The sequence below is a fragment of the Rhinolophus ferrumequinum genome, chromosome 10, assembly GCF_004115265.2.
Source record: "Rhinolophus ferrumequinum isolate MPI-CBG mRhiFer1 chromosome 10, mRhiFer1_v1.p, whole genome shotgun sequence".
In the NCBI taxonomy this organism is placed as follows: Eukaryota; Metazoa; Chordata; class Mammalia; order Chiroptera; family Rhinolophidae; genus Rhinolophus; species Rhinolophus ferrumequinum.
In genome coordinates, this window is record NC_046293.1 from 92,369,165 (window position 1) to 92,386,759 (window position 17,595).

The 17,595-nt window shown below is 38.6% G+C and overlaps 1 protein-coding gene and 1 pseudogene across 7 annotated transcripts in view; both read left to right on the forward strand.

Moving 5' to 3' along the window:
• PLEKHB2 (pleckstrin homology domain containing B2) overlaps positions 1-17,595 on the forward strand; it is a 45,042-nt gene that overhangs the window by 23,359 nt on the left and 4,088 nt on the right. For 6 of the 7 annotated variants that reach the window (XM_033117337.1, XM_033117342.1, XM_033117340.1 and 3 more), the window contains one exon: positions 14,859-14,967. In XM_033117337.1, the coding sequence (XP_032973228.1) occupies positions 14,859-14,967 (109 nt within the window). The remainder of the gene's footprint in view (positions 1-14,858; positions 14,968-17,595) is intronic. The other variant, XM_033117338.1, reaches the window with a different exon arrangement.
• On the forward strand, positions 994-1,941 carry LOC117028266 (60S ribosomal protein L6-like; annotated as a pseudogene).

The following is a 17,595-nucleotide window of genomic DNA, read 5'->3' on the forward strand; positions in this document are numbered from 1 at the left end:
GGGTTCTCTGTTCTGTTCCATTGATCTATGTGTTTTTCTTCCTCTGATACTACACAGACTGTAGCTATATAAAAAGTCTTGAGATTAGAGAAACTGATACCCCTTTTTATTTTTCCTTTTCAGAATTCTTTTTTAACTATTCTTATTCCATTTTCTTTGCATATAAATTTGTCTAAATCTATAACAAAATCTTTCTGGGATTTTGATAGAAATTGTTTTAAATCCATGTATCAGGTTTTGTGTGGGAGAATTGATATCTTTATGATGTTGAGTTTCCCAATCCATGAACATGGACTGTCTCTATTTAGACCAGCATTTTGTACTTTTCAGTATAAAAATCCTCTGTGTGTGTTTTTATATTTACACTTAAGTACTTTTTTTTAGTATTTGTATATGGAATTGTATTTTAAATTTCAATTTCCCCATATTTATTGCTAGAGACACAAATGGTTTTTTTTATGTTGATCCTATAGCGTGTGAACTTACTAAACTCACTTATTAGTTTTGGAAGAATTTTTCTTGTAGATTTTTTGGGATATACTACATGGAAAATCATGTTAGCTACAAATAGGAAGAGTTATTTCTTCCTTTCTAGTCTATGTGCCTTCTATTTGTTTGCCTTGTCTTATTGCCCTGGTTAGAACCTTCAATATTACGTTGAATAGCAGTGCTGAGAGCTGGTCTCCTTGCCTTGTTTCTGATTTCAGGGGGAGTGCATTAAGTTTTTTTGCATTAAGTGTTAGCTTTAGGTTTTGTTTTGTTTTTTAATGTGTTTGTTAAGTTGAGGGAGTTCCTTTTCTAGTTATTTGAGAGTTTTTTTAAATCATGTATGATGTTGGATTTTGTCAAATACTCTTTCTGTATCAATTGATCTGGTCATTTTTTTTTAATCTACTTATACAGGAGATTACATTGATTGGTTTTCAGATAATTGAACCAGCCTTGTGTCCCTGGAATGAACTTCAGTTTTGTTTGGTTGTGGTGTATAATTCTTTTTATTTATACTGGATTCTAGGTTCACTAAGATTTGTTAAGAATTTTTGCTTCTAGCTCTTTCCCATCTTGCAAGATGGCGGGTGAAAAAGCTGAGAAGCTGGACACTAAGGAGAAGAAACCTGAAGCCAAGAAGGCTGACGCTGGTGCAAGGTTAAGAAGGGTAACCTCCAGGCCCAAACACCTATGAAGGGATAGTCCCACTGCATCCGAACCCTTGTCCTGGTCAGAGGAATCAGTGGATATTCCCAATAGGCTATGTGTTCCCAAAAGGCCATGTACAAGAGGAAGTATTCAGCAGCTAAAGCGAGGATTGAAAAGAAAAAGGAGAAGAGTCTTGCTACTGTCACAAAAACAGTTGGTGGCGACAAGAATGGTGGCACCCGAGTGGTTAAACTTTGCAAAATGCCTAGATATTATCCCACTGCAGATGTGCCTCGAAAGCTGCTGAGCCCTGGCAAGAAGCCCTTCAGTCAGCACCTGAGAAAACTTGGGGCCAGCCTGATCCTCACTGGGCGCCACAGAGGCCAGAGGGTGGTTTTCCTGAAGCAGCTGAGCAGTGACTTGCTACTTGTGACTGGACCTCTGTCCCTCCATCGAGTTACTCTGCGTAGAACACACCAGAAATTTGTCATCACCACCTCCACCAAAATTGATATCAGTGGTGTGAAAATCCCCAAGCATCTCACTGATGCTTACTTCAAGAAGAAGAAGCTGCGTAAGTCCAGACACCAGGAGAGGGAGATCCTCCACACAGAGAAAGAGAAATATGAGATTACGGAGCAGCGCAAGGTTGATCAGAAAGCCTGATCAGAAGACTCGCAAATTCTGCCAAAAACCAAAGCTGTTCCTCAGCTCCAGGGCTACCTCCGCTCTGTGTTTGCTCTCACAGATGGGGTATATTCTCACAAACTGGTGTCCCAAATTAATTACGAAGAACCTAATTAAATGCCTGAACTGTTAAAAAAAAAGAACCCATGTTCATAAGGGATATTGGTCTGTAGTTTTCTTTTTTGTACTCTCTTTGTCTTATTTCGGTTTCAGGTAATACTGGCTTTATAGAATGAATTTGGGAAGTATTCCCTGCTCTTTTGTTTTCTAGAAGTGATTTTGTAGAATTGGTATTAATTTTTCTTTAAACATTTGGTAGAAATCTTGGGTGAAGCTATCTGGGCCTGGAGATTTCTTTTTTGGGATAATTTTATTTACAAATTGTGTTTTATTTTTGTAGTTATAGGTACTTTATACTTTTTGAGGAATTGGTCCTTTGTACAAGTTGTCTATTTTATATGCAGTTCTGTCATTTGGTCCGTATACACTTATATTTTCTTGTTGGATTTTTCTTACCTATTATTATGTAATGCTTTTTTCTGTTTCTGGTAATATTCTTTAGTCTGATATCTACTTTGTCTGAGATTAATATAGCCATTTATGCGTACTTTTTATTAGTGTTTTTATGGTATCTCTTTTCCCATCTTTTTTCTTTCAGTCTACAAATCTCATTACATTTGAAGTGAGTTTCTCATAGACAGCATATATTTGCGTTATTTCCCCCACCTCAAACTCCTTTTCTGACAAATCTCTATCTTGTAATTGGTGTATTTAGACCATTTACATTTAATGTAATTTTTGATATGTCAAGTTTAGTTATGCCATTTTTTTGTTTGCTTTTGGTTCTGTTTTTTCATTTCTTTATTTCTTTCACTTAAGTTTTTTATGTGTTATTTGAACATGTTTTAGAATTACATTTTGATTTATAATGTTTTTGAGTATATCTTTTTGGATTGCATTTTTAGTGGTTGCTGTAGTTATTACATTATACATATACTCATATTTTTCAAAGTCAACTGTTCACATTTTACCAGGTCCATTGAAGTGCCAAACCATTACCTCTAAGTTCCTTTTTTCTCATTTTAAAATTTGATTTACTTAAATATTTCTTTTGTATACATTGATAACCACGTTAGATGGTGTTACAAATTTTGCTTCAGCTGTCTTTAGAAAAATCAAGACATGTATGAAAGTTTATTATATTTACGTGTATTTCTGCTCTGACCATGTTTTCTTACGTCCTGATGTTTCAGCATTCCTTCTTTTAACATTTACTTCCTTGATAGTGAACTTTCTTTTGCCATTCTCTTAGGATAGGTCTGTTGGTAACAAATTCTCAGCTTTCCTTCATCTGAGAATGTCTTGATTTCTTTAATTCTGAAGAATATTTTTGCTAGTATAGAACTCTGAGTTGACATTTCTTTTCTTTCAGCGTTTGGTCAGTTTTTGCTCCCTTTTTTTGGTCTCTGTAGTGTCGGATGAGAAATCTGCTATCATTCAATTTTTTTTTTCCCCTTCTAGGTTTCTGGTTTCTGGCTACTTTGTCTTTAGCTTTCAGAAGTTTCACTATGGTGTGAATTGGTGTTACTATGTTTTAAAATCTTGTTTGGTGTTCATTCAGTTTCTTGAGTATAGGTTTATGTTTCTTGCTAAATTTGGGAAATTTTAAGCTATTGTTTTTGGAATATTTTTCTCTTCTTCTGAAACTGATGACATGGGTGTTAGATGTCCCACATGTCTCAGATTCTATTAATTATTTTTCTTCAATCTATTTTCTCTCTGTTGTTCTGATTAATTTCTACTCTTTATGTTCATGTTCACTGATTCTTTTTCTGTCATGTCTGTTCTGTTGCTGAGCCCATTCATTGAATTATTTATATTATTTACATATTTTTTTAGTTCTGAAATTTTTATTTGGTTATTTTTTAAAATCTTGATATATACAAATATGTAATAGTCTTTTCTCAGATTTTCTGTTTTTGTGCAGACTTTCTGTTTTTTTTTATGTATTTCAAATGTGTTCATAATTGCTTGTTGAAATATTTTTTGATAGCTGCTTTTAAAATCCTTTATAGATGATTCCTGCAACATTTTAGTCATCTTGGTGTTGGTCTCTTCTGTTGTCTTTTCTCATTCAGTTTGAGATCTTCCTGATTCTTTGTATGACAAATAATTTTTTGATCAAAACCTGGACCTTTTAAGTGTTACAAGACTGAATCTTATTTAAATCTTGTATTTTGGCAGACTTCCTCCTGAGACTGCTCTGGTGGATTAAGAGGTGGGCTACTTCAATACTGCCTTGTAGGGGTAGAAGTCCAGATTCTCCACTGGGTCACAGTAGACCTGTGGAGGGTGGGTTCCTTGTCACTGCTGGGAGAGTTGGGAATTAAGGCCCCCCTCTAGGTCTCTGTTGATGCCAGCCTTTTTGGGAATTGGAGGGCCCCTCCGTACTGCTCCCCACTAGCGTCCACTGATACTGTGGTTACAGATGAGAGGTTGTGAAAGTATTCAGTCTCTATTGGGTCTTTGCTAATCCTACCTCAGTGGGATAGGGAGAGGCACTTTGTTTCTGCTAGGCAGAGGTCAGAATTCTGGCTCCCTACATGGGTCTTGTCTCTATTCAGCAGGATGAAATTCCAGGCTCCCCACTCAGCCTTCTGTGACACTACTGATGAGGAGAGTGTGGCAGTGTTTTGTTACAGTTCGCCAAGCATGATAGTTTGGACTTTTCATACTTGGCCTTTGCTGGTGAGAGCAGGGGTAGAGGTAGAGACACAACTATTTCTGTGGTGTTTGGCTGGCGTAGAACAGTTATTGTCTAAAAATAGTTTCTCTTGTCAGATTATCCCTTTCCTTCCTAGGTTCTTTGGGTAGAGAATGCAGGCTTTTCTTGGGGCCTTTCTTATCTGCATGTATTGGCATTTCTGGGTTGCTGGCTTCTCTTATTACCCAGTCTAAGGTGTACGAGACAAAAAATGAAACCCAGGGTACTCACCATGTGTCTGTCCTGAGGTTTCTGCATTCCCTAGCTCATCTGCCACCTTCTTTTTTACCTTTCAGAGTCCCCTTATGTTTACAAGATCAGACTTAATTAAGTGCACGAACTCATCCTAGAAAAAGTGGTACATACCTCATTGCTGAATATCCCTATGGTCACCTTCGAAGTCCTCCCCTTGGGAAGCTATGCACTGATGCCAGTGCCTAGTCCACCCTACAAAGCAATTTTGGAACTCTTTTTTTCTGGAATGGCCATCAGAGCTGTCTACGTATTACCTTTGATGTCCTGAATGTCATCAAAATGTCTTCCTTACAATATTTCCTTTATCTTTGGATAAAGAAAGAAGTCATTGGAGGCCAGATCAGGTAAATAGGGAGGGTGTTCCAATACAGTTATTTGTTTACTGGCTAAAAACTCCCTCACAGACAGTGCCATGTGAGCTGGTGCATTGTCGTGATGTAAGAGCCATGAATTGTTGGCGAAAAGTTCAGATCGTCTAACTTTTTCAGGCACCTTTTCAGCACTTCCAAATAGTAAACTTGGTTAACTGTTTGTCCAATTGGTGCAAATTCATAATGAATAATCCCTCTGATATCAAAAAAATGTTAGCAACATCATTGCAACAAGTTAATGAACTTAATTGTCATACCACTTTTATATATAATGTCCAGGGTTTTCAGTTGTACTTTGCAGGAAAAATAGGAAAAATAATATCTATGTCTACAGTAGTTCCCCCTTTATCTGTAGGGGAATACATTTCAAGACCCTTATGACTGCCTGAAACTGGTGGATAGGACCAAACCCTGTACATACTGTTTTTTCCTGTACATACATACATTTTACTACTTCTCTTTGTCATATCTAATTGCCAGCACCACTGCTCTTGTGCTTTGGGGTCATTATTATGTAAACAGTAAGGATTACTTGCATACAAGCACTGTGTGGGGCAGAGTAAGACAGCGTAAGATTTCATCATGTTACTCAATGGCGTGCAATTTAAAACTTATGAGTTGTTTGGGTCTTGAATTTTCCATTTAATATTTTCCGACCACACTTGACCGTGGATGTCTATCACCATGGAGAGCAAAACCAAAGATGGGGAGAGGATTGTAATCCATCTTCTGGAAGCAGAAGTCCTGTTTCCTGCTTTTATAAGATCACAGGTTTAGATCTACACATGTATTTGCCTGACCACAACTCCTTGTTCTGCCCTGTGTATTGCATTTGTCACATAATGACAGTATATGTATATAAACATGTCTGCTCCCTCCACCTGTGGGCTCATTAATTAGGTTGAGCCTTTTATGTCTGTATTTCCCAGTAAGTAGTAGTCATTCACTTGGGCAATGGAGGCAGGTTCCCTACCCATTTCTGGCAATGCTCTTATATAGACCTTAGCTGCTGGAAAACGGCTAGTCATTTGCCCAGGACTCAGACGTCAGGGCTGTCCTGCCTCCCAACATCCCCAGGCCCTCAGATTCCGTTGCTTGGAAACTGCTGGAAACCGGGCTGGGGAAGGTTGTGCTGCTAGGCTGGCTTCACCAAGAGAAGACTGGTTTTGCATGAATCTCATTGCCTGTCCAACCTGATAGTTTTATTTTTTTATTAAAATATAGCTAACATACAACATTATATCAGTTTCAGGTATACACCATAGTTGTTCAACATTTACCCATATATATCTAAAAAGTGATCACCACAAGTCCAGAAACATGTGACACTGTCCCACACTATCACAGTATTATTGACTATATGCTCTATGCTGTACAGTACATCTCATGACTTACTTGTTTTATACCTGAGATTTTGAGCCTCTTATTCCCCTTCACCTTTCCATCCCTTTTTAAATTTTTAAATTATAGTTGACATTCAGTATTTTATATTTATTTCAGGTGTACAGCCTAGAGATTAGATATTTGTATAATGTAAGAAGTGATACCCCTGACTAGTCTAGTACCCACCTGGCACTATACATAGTTATTACCATGTTATTGGCTATATTCCCTATGCTTTATTTTTCATCCCCATAACTATTGTGTAATTATCAATTTGTACTTCTTAATCCCTTCCGTTTTTCACCCTGCCCTCTTCACCCCTCCCATCTATCACCCCAACAAATCTAGTACCCATCTGACACCATACATACTTATTACAATATTATTGACTATATTCCTTATGCTATACCTGGCATCCTTATGACTACTTTGTAACAACCAATATGTACTTCTTAAGCCCTTCCCCTTTACCACCCATCCCAACCCCTCTCCCATCTGGCATCCATCAAAATGTTCTCTATAAGTTTCTTTCTGTTTATTTGCTTATTTGTGGTTTGTTTTTTTTTTTAGATTCCACATATAAGCGAAATCACATTGCATCTGTCTTTCTCAGTCTGACATCCTCCACTTAGCACAATACTGTTCAGGTCTATCCATGCCACCATGGATGGCAAGAACACATTCCCTCCCATGGCCGAGCAATATTCTATTGTATATATGAGGTCTGACAGTTAAGTTTGCAAACTTGCCACTGAGCGCTTACATTGGCAGCACTGTACAAACAACTCGGTAATGTTTCATAACCTTGGTATATCAGTGTCTCACAGTTGTGTTTGTGTCGACGTGTGGCATGTCTTGCTGAGTGGTATTCATTACTGTTGTTGCGTGCCGTCACGAGAATGTCTGAGCTTGAATTAGAGCAACGAACAAGCATTAAACTTCTTGTGAAACTTGGCAAGAGTGGAAGTGAAATCAGGGACTTGTTAGTCCAAGTTTATGGAGATAATGCCATGAAGAAAATGGCAGTGTACAAATGGATTAAACATTTTTCTGAGGGGAGAGAACATGTCACTGAGGAAGAGAGGCCAGGGCAGCCAGTAATGAGCAGAACTGACAAAACATTCCAAAAATTTGTGGAGTTGTGCATCAAAATCATCAGCTGACTGTGAGAAGCATAGCAGACCAAGTAAATATCGATAGAAAAATAGTTAGGAAAATCTTAATTGAAAATCTTGGCATGAGAAAGGTGTGTGCAAAAATGGTCTGGAAGGAGCTCACCGAGGAACAAAAGCAAAGGAGAGTGGAAGTTTGCCAAGATCTTTTGGAAAGGCAAGACGATGTTTTGGACCGTGTTATCACTGACGATGAAACATGGGTGTACCAATACAACTCTGAAACAAAGTGTCAAAGTGCACAATGGAAGTCGGCTCATTCTCCATGACCAAAAATGTTCTGTTAGTCCAAATCAAGAGTCAAAAAGATGTTGCTAACCTTTTTTGACATCACAAGGATTACTCATTATGAGTTTGTACCAACTGGACAGTTAACCAAATTTACTGTTTGGAAGTGCTCAAAAGGCTGTGTGAAAAAGTTAGATGACCTGAACTTTTCACCAAAATTCATGGCTTTTGCATCACAACAATGCACCAGCTCACACAGCACTGTATGTGAGGGAGTTTTTAGCCAGTAAACAAATAACTGTATTGGAACACCCTCCCTGCTCACCTGATCTGGTCCCCAATGACTTCTTTCTTTATGTGAGGATAAAGGAAATATTGAAAGGAAGACATTTTGATGACATTCAGGACATCAAGGGTTATATGAGGACAGCTCTGATGGCCATTCCAGAAAAAAAGAGTTCCAAAATTGCTTTGAAGGGTGGACTAGGCGCTGGCATTGGTGCATAGCTTCCCAAAGGGAGTCCTTCGAAGGTGACCGTAGTGATATTCAGCAATGAGGTATGTAGCACTTTTTCTAGGATGAGTTCACGAAGTTAATTGTCAGACCTCCTCTTAATTCATTCGTCCATCATTGGACACCCAGGCTGTCTCCACATCTTGGCCAATGTAAACAATGCTATCACAAACATACGGATGCACAAGTCCCTTCAAAGCAGCATTTTGGTTTCTTCAGATAAATACCCAGAAGTGGAAGTACTAGGTCCTTTTTTGTCTCTCGTTATAAACTTTGTTTTAAAGTCTTTTTTGTCTGGTATAAATGTTGCTACACCAGTTTTATTTTTTTCATTTCCATTTTTATAAAATACTTTTTCCATCCCTTTACTTTAAATCTGTGTGTGTCTTTCAATCTGAAGCAAGTCTCTTGTAGGCAGCATATGTAAAGCATAAGCATATTTTCTTATCCATTCAGCCCTCCTATGTCTTTTGATTGGAGCATTTAATCCATTTACATTGAAAGTAATTTTTGGTAGATATGTGGCTATTACCACTTTGTTAGTCATAATTTTGTCTTCTATTTTTTCCATCTTATAGAAGTCCGTTTAAGACTCCTTGTAATACTGGTTTGGTGGTGATGAACTCCTTTAGGTTTTTCTTGTCTGGGATGCTCTTTATCTGTCCTTCAATTTTAAAGGATAGCCTTGCTGGGTAGAGTAGTCTTATGGGTGTTTGCTTTTCACGATTTTGAATATTTGATGTCAATCCCTTCTGGCCAGCAAAGTTTCTGTTGAGAAATCAGCTGAGAGTCTTATGGGAGCTCCCTTATAAATTACTAATTGCCTTTTTCTTGATGCTTTTAGAATTCTCTCTTTGTCTTTAACCTTTGGCATTTTAATTATAATGCGTCTCGGTGTGGGCCTGTTTGGGTTCATCCTGTTTGGGACTCTGCGCTTCCTGGGTTTGTATGTCTGGTTCCTTCTCCAGGTAAGGGAAGTTTTCAGTTATTATTTCTTCAAATAGGTTCTCAGCTCCTTGCTCTCTCTTCTCCTTCTGGCATTACTATGATGCGAATGTTGTTATGCTTGATGTTGTCCCAGAGGCCCCTTATACTGTCCTCATTTTTTTTTTTTTGGATTCTTTTTTCTTCTTGCTGTTCTGATTGGTTGTTTTCTTCTACCTTGTCTTCCAAATCGATGATTCTCTTCTCTGCTTCATCTAGTCTGCTGGTGATTCCTTCTAGTGCATTCTTCATTTCAGTTATTGTAGTCTTAATTTATGACTGGTTCTGTTTTATGGTTTCTATATACCTTTTTTATGCTTGCTATCTCTTTTCTGAAGTTCTCACTAAGTCCTTTGAGCATCCTTATAACCATTGTGTGGAACTCTGTATCTGGTGGATTGCTTACATCCATTTCATATAATTCTTTTTTTGGAGTTTTCTCCTGTTCTTTCATTTGGGACACATTTCTTTGTTTTCTCATTTTGGCTGCCACTCTGTCTATTTCTATGTATTAGATAGATCTGCTATGTCTCCCTGTCTTGGCCGGGTGGCCTCATGTAGTAGGTGCCCTGTGGGGTCCTGGCACAGTCCCCCTGGTCACCTGCTCTGGGTGCTCCAGGGGTGTGCCTTGTGTGGGCTGTGTGTGCCCTCCTGTTACAGTTGAGCCTTGATTGCTGTTGGCACATCAGTGGGTGGGATTGGCCCTCAGGCTGACTGGTTGTGGGGTTTGGCCCTGTTTACAGCTTACAGGCTGCTCTGTAGGAGGCTTACCCCACTGAGTGTTACTCGCCCCAGCAGGCTCTGGTGCCTGTTGAGACCGTCCTTTGTGTGTGCCACTTGTGGGGCTAATTGGGTGGCTCTCTGCTGTGGTCTGAAGCCAGCCTCCAAGTATGTTGGTTTGGGGGCATATTGGGAGGGGCTCCAGTGTAGGCCCAGGTCACCAACTGCCTATGACTGGCTGGGGACTATGTGGTAGGAGTTTCAAAGTCATCCACAGTTGTTCACTGCCTGTGCTAAACCTGGAGCCATATGAGAGAAGCCACGCCATGAACCAAGGATGTCTACCACCAGTACCAGGCCTGCGGTAGCTCTGCAAAAAGCCAGCCCAAGGCCTGCTGCCACCTGCTGGCTCCCTTAAGTTTTAGCCACTGATGAAATCTCATGCAGTATGTGAGTTGAGTGAGGCAGGGTCTCAGGAAATCACTTGAGTGGGAAGAGTTGTGATCACCAGGTTAATGCAGATTCTGGTTTGGTGCCAGTGCTGAACCTGGAGCTACTCTGCAAAAGTCTCAGAGCACCGAGAGCAGTAACCGCCTACCTGGGGACTGATTGCTTTTCAAGAAATAGTGGCAATGCAGGCAGGGCTGGTTGCTCACTGAGAAAGTGCCTCCAGTGTTGGGAGAGTTGGGTGGGGTCTCAGCAGACCTCACGAGGCCAATTCAGATTCAGATTTGGCCATGGGCATGGGGGAAATGCTTAACACAGGAAATACGGCGCCCACCTACCAGCTGCATGGAAAGAGGACCCCATGCAGGAAAAATGCCGATTGTCCTCCAGCCCTTATCCTGAAGCCAGAAACTTCAGTGTTCCCCACACATACCCCCAACACCTCCCAAACCACCATTCCTCTGCTGGAGCCAAGGGTAAGTGCCTGTGAGTGAGTGAGTCTGTGCATGGGCCCTTTAAGAGGTCCTCTGGGTTTCCCACAGCTTTTTTTGTCCCACCAGATGGTCAGAATCGCCACTGTTTTTCACAGCCAGATATTGTGAGGGCTCTTGTTCCTGGCACCAGTATTGTGGGCTGGGGAGACTGGTTTGGGGCTAGGGTCCCTCGCTCCTCAGGGGGCAAACTTCTGCAGCTGCGATATCCCTCCTGATTCTCAACCACCAATATGGAGGTTTGGGTCCTGTTTCGCGTCTCTGCCCCTCCTACCAGTCTCAATGTGGCTGCTTCTTTATATCCTTAGTTATAAAACTTCTGTTCACATGTTTCTGCAGGTTGATTTTTCTATAATTGAGTTGTAATTTTAATGTGTTCACGGAAGGAAGCAGGCATAATGTTTATCTCCTCCACCATCTTGGATCTTTTGGCCCAAACTGATCATTTTAGAGACTAGCAAAACAAGGTCCAGAGGAGATAGATGACTTACTGAAAGTTAAGTTAATGGCAGAGCTCAACTGAAATCCAAATCTCTTGTAAGTTCAGTTCTCTTTTTTTGTTGTATTTTTCTGCCTTTTTTATTTTACAGCCTGAAGATAGATTCCAGTTTGGGTTTGTTTTTATAAAATCTTAAAACAAGTTTTTTAAAAAGGCATAATGACACTGTGTCTCTCTTTTTTTTTTTAACTGACTGTTAAATTGTATTGACTTAACTTGGAGAGTCAATTTTAATACCTTACCTGGGGTTTCAAAATTGTATTTTTTAAATTGAGGTATAATTGACATACCACATTATGTTAATTTCAAGTGTAGACATAATGATTTCATATTTGTATATATTGCAAAACAATTACCACAGTAAATCTAGTTAACATCCGTCACCATACATAGTTACAGAATTTTTTTGTTGTGATAAGAACTTTTAAGATTTACTTTCTTAGTAACTTTCAAATATGCAACACAGTATTATTAACTGTAGTCACCATGCTGTACATTAAATCCTGTGAGTTATTTTATAACTGGAAATGTGTATTTCTTGACTCCCTTCACTCAAGTCTTCCACCCCCCAACCCTTACCTCTGGCAACCACCAATCTGTTCTTTCCATCTGTGAGGTTGGGTTTTTTTGTTGTTTGTTTGTTTGTTTGTTTTAGATTCCACATATAAGTGAGATCATACAGTTTTTGTCTTTCTTTGTCTGACTTATTTCACTTAGTATAATGCCCACAAGGTCCATCCATGTTGTTGGCAGATGGCAAGATTTCATTCATTTTTATGACTGAATAATATTTCTTTGTACATATGTACTACATTTTCTTTATCCATTCATCTGTTGATGGACACATAAGTTGTTTCCATATCTTGGCTATTGTAAATAATGCAATAAACGTGGGGGTGTGTATATCTCTTTGAGTTAGTATTTTCATTAAAAAAAAATACCCAGAAGTGGAATTGCTGGATCGTATTTTTATTCTGTTTTTAATTTAAAAAATTTTGAGGAACCTCCATATTGTCTCCCATAGTGGCTGCACCAATTTACATTCTCATCAATAGTGGACAAGGGTTCTCTTTTCTCTACATCCTCGCCAACACTTCTTATCTTTTTGATAATGGCCATTCTTACAGGTGTGAGGTGATCTCATTATGATTTTGACTCATGTTTCCCCAATGATTAGTAATGCTGAGCACCATTTCATATACCTGTTGGCCAGTTTTATGTCTTCTTTGGAAAGATGTCTATTCAATCCTCTGCCCATTTTTAAATCAAATTGTTTTTTCTGTTACTGAGTTGTATGAGTTACATATTCAGAGGGTGCCAAAAAAATGTACACACATTTTAAGAAAGGAAAAAACTGTATTACAATTGTAATACTCAATATATGCCAATAGCAAAAGATGAATACAAGTCATGTGTATACGTTTTTTGACACCCCCAGTATTTTGGATATAAAACCCTTATTGGATGTATGATTTGCAAATATCTTCTCCCATCCGGTTGGTTGCCTTTTTATTTTGTGAATGGTTTCCTTTGCTGTGCAGAAGCTTCCTACTTGGATGTCGTCCTTCTTGTTTATTTTTGCTTTTGTTGCCTTTGCTTTTGGTGTCAAATCCAAAAAAAAATCATTGATAAGACCCATGTCAAGGATCTATCGCCTGTGTTTTCTTCTAGGAGTTTAATGGTTTTAGGTCTTACATTCATGTATTTAATCCATTTTGAGTTGATTTTTTGTGTATGTTGTAAGAATGTGGTCCAGTTTTATTCTTTTGCATGCAGCTGTCTGGTTTTCCCAACACCATTTATTGAAGAGATTGTCCTTTCCTCATTGTATATTTCTGGCTCCTTGGTGGTAAATTAATTGACCATATAGGCAAGGGTTTGTTTCTGGCTCTCTATTCTGTCCCATTGATCTGCATGTCTATTTTTATGCCAATACCATACTGTTTTGATAGCGATAGCATTGTAATATAGTTTGAAATCAGGTAGTGTGATGCCTCCAGCTTTGTTCTTTTTTCTCAAGATTTCTTTGGCTATTTTGGGTCTTTTGTGATTCCACATAAATTTTAGGATTATTTGTTCTCGTTCTGTGTAAAATGCTATTGGTATTTTGATAGGGATTGCACTAAATTTGTTTATTGCTTTGATAGTATGAACTTTTTAATAATATTCTTCCAATCCATGAGCATGGAATATCTTTCCATTTATTTGTGTCTCTTTCAATTTCTTTCATCAGTGTCCTATAGTTTTCAGTGTACAAATTTTTCACTTCCTTGGGTGAGTCTTTAGGGTTTTATACAATGTGTGACAATTAAGTTTGCAAACTTGTTGCAATAATGTTGCTAACCTTTTTTGATATCAGAGGGATTGTTCCTTATGAATTTGTACCAACTGGACAAACAATTAACCAAGTTTACTATTTGGAAGTGCTGAAAAGGCTGTGTGAAAAAGTTAAGACAACCTGATCTTTTTGCCAACAGTTCATGGCTCTTGCATCATGACAATGCACCAGCTCACACGGCACTGTCTGTGAGGGAGTTTTTAGCCAGTAAACAAATAACTGTATTGGAACACCCTCCCTACTCATTTGATCTGGCCCCCAGTGACTTCTTTCTTTACGCGAGGATAAAGGAAATATTGAAAGGAAGACATTTTGATGACATTCAGGACATCAAGGGTAATATGAGGACACTTTGATGGCCATTCCAGAAAAAGAGTTCCAAAATTGCTTTGAAGGGTGGACTAGGCACTGGCATCGGTGCATAGCTTCCCAAGGGGAGTACTTCGAAGGTGACCATGGTGATAATCAGCAGTGAGGTATGTAGCACTTTTTCTAGGATGAGTTTGTGAACTTAATTGTCAGACCTGTGTGTGTGTGTATAAAAATCTTGTCCTCTGCAAATAGTGAGTTTTACTTCTTTCCCATTTAAATGACTTTTGTTTCTTCTTACGTAAGTGCTCTGGCTAGGACATTTGATACTATGTTGAATAAAAGTGACAGGAGTGGACAACTTTGTCTTGTTTCTGTTCTTAGAGGAAAAGCTTTTAGCTTTTCACCATTTAGTATGATGTTAGCCATAGCTTCTCAAATGTGACCTTTATTATGTTGAGGTACGTTCTCTCTATAACCACTTGCTGAGATTTTTCTTTTTAAATATAAGTAGATGTTGAATTTCAAAATTGTATTTCTAATGGGTCTCTTTTTTCAGCAGGCATATGGCTATGGTCCATACAATGGTGCATACCCACCAGGAACTCAAGTTGTCTATGCTGCGAATGGGCAGGCTTATGCTGTACCCTACCGGTACCCATATGTAGGTAAGCCATGCCATCCTTCCATTCCTTGTTTCTCTTTGTTTACAGCACAGATCCATACAGCCTGGAGGATTTTTATTTCTCAGTTTAAGGATAAGTGAGCTATGCTTTCTGGTTATAGACTGCAGATTACTCTGCTACTATGCTTTTTTTTAAAGCATTATGTATTTTCACACTGCTTTACAAATCTAGAGTAGTAGGCTTGATTTTTAAAACTTCACTATTGTATCCAGATTTGTTCCCAAGAAGAGAGTTTGAACATACTGGAGTTTACTTACATTATGAAGCAGCCAAACTAACAGGCCCATTTTAAGGGATAAGAAGTATTCTTTCTCCTATTTTTTTCCTTCTGGTAACATCCTTCAAAAATTATCATTATTGAGGTGACATTTCAATTTACAAGTAAAGTCGAGGCCTGGAGGGGCTTATATTATTCAGGACTTTTGCTGTGCTTCTTTTGATTTTTCACCTCACTTGAAACAAATTGTAGGTTTGAGTGAATGGCCTATGTTGAGAGCATCAAGCTTCAGATGTCCCCTGGGCAGGGTGGAGATAGAGGCGAACGTTCGTCCTGGACTGGAGCCTTCAACTAGCATTGACTATGAAGAATTCTGCCTTGCTTGACTTTTTTTTCATGTCAAATTGAAAACCAGTAATATAATGATGTGAAAAAATGAATTATTTATCCATTGGCTGAGCCTAGCACAGGCATCTTTGTTTGAATTGCTTTTCCCATATAAAATAAATTTTTCATCTTTATAATCTTATATTTTTGGCATTTTTTTCTAATTTTATATATTTTATCCAGAGTGCTACATAATCTTCATAAGTATTTTTAATGATTTAATATTATATCGGGTGATACATGATTAGTTAAGTCTTCAAGTATTGGCTGCTTATTCTTTTCCTTTTTGGCTATTGTAGGTATTGCTTGGCCATCTCTAGTCATTTTCTTTTTCATTCCTGTTAAATATGTCATAGAATAAATTTCTTATTTCTGTATGTTAAATTAACATGTCAGTGGGGCATAGATATTTTTGTTTCTTTTTATACCATTACAAAATTGTAAAAGTTTCCAAACATACAGAAGTAGGGACAATAGTATAATGATTCTCATTTGCCCATCACCAGTGTCAACGATGACCAACCACGTCGTGGCTAACCTTCTTTCACCTCCTCTCTCCACCTCTGGATTATTCTGAGGGAAATCCAGACTTTATATCATTTCATAGGACAATGTTACAGCAAGTCTTGATATCATTTACCAAGTTGATTCCCAGAACAGTTTACCAATTTATGATGGTACTAGGAGTTAATAGTATACTGGTTTTTCTGTAGTCCCATAAAGATTGCCTGTTGTTATTATGCTTTAAAAGTTTTAATAACCCGATTAGGTCTAAAATGTAATCATCAAGTTGCTTTGGTTTATGTTTCTATGATGACTGGCAAAGATAAACATTGTATAATTGTTTACAAATTAGATTTTTCCCTTTATGAATTATTTTTCTTTGCCCATTTATTTTGGGGTTGGTGGTGGGTTTTTAAGCTCTAACCTAACCATGCCATGAGAGCTAGCCTCTTATTCAGCAACCAGGCCACAGACTAGGGTAACCCAGCTGTTACTTATCCTATAGAACAGCAGAAGTTCTGCAGTAAGTAGTTCTTGTAAAGGGAATTTCTATAAATTGGATTCCATCCTGCCCTTGACTTTCCTCATAAAAAAATAGCATTCTCACAGGGAACCTCGGAATGCTTGCTGCAGGGGAGTCAAGTTGGTAGGTATTTGTTATTCTCACTGTGACCAACCAGCAGGTGTACTTGTGGAAGGGCTGAGTTGGCTTGTGCTCTCCTCAGAGCAGCATTGTGCTTATAACCAGACAGGAGCTCTTTAGGCTGCCTTTCTTAGACACCCCAGTGCTCTGCCAGTTTCATGACAGATTGCCTTCCAGTATCTGCAGATCCTCATCATGCACAGAGCTGGCTAAAGGCCTTCTCTTTAATATGAGTGGGACTAGAGGCCAGTCAGCCAATTTGAAAAATAGAAAGAGTGCTGTATATGCACAGTAAGTATTGTTTTACTCACCCTCTTTAGTGGACATTTGTTTAGCTGTCTTTTGATGTGGGCTTGAGGGCTTTTGCTTTGAGTCAGCTCCCTTGGAGTCCTCATTTCTGTCTTGTAGAGATCGTACTCATGACACATTATTGCGCTGCAGTTTCCAGGGGCAAATCCAAGAGCAGACCTCTAGATTTTGTGCTTCTAAGCTCCCTTCCCCCATCTTTTATAATTTACTCACTTCCTTGGTCTGATAGTAATTTGTAAAAGTTACCTGCCTTTATTTAGTCTTTCCTAAAGTACCTCATTTAGTTGTCATACAAACAATATCTGTCTTTTTCACTTTCACATTTTGACCATTTATGTAAAGCTTAGTTAAGTTAGATAACTACAATAAGTATTATTAGAAACATCCCCACTAACTTAGCTACCTGGTAGGGGCAGAGGTAAGCAGTAGCTGCAGGAGAGTGATCTCCTGGTCATGTGAGGGGGTCCCTGGGTGTGACCTACAGAGGGAATGCAGATTTAGATTTTTGAGGGAATCTTTTAATTAGGTCAGTTCACCAGTTCCTACAGTA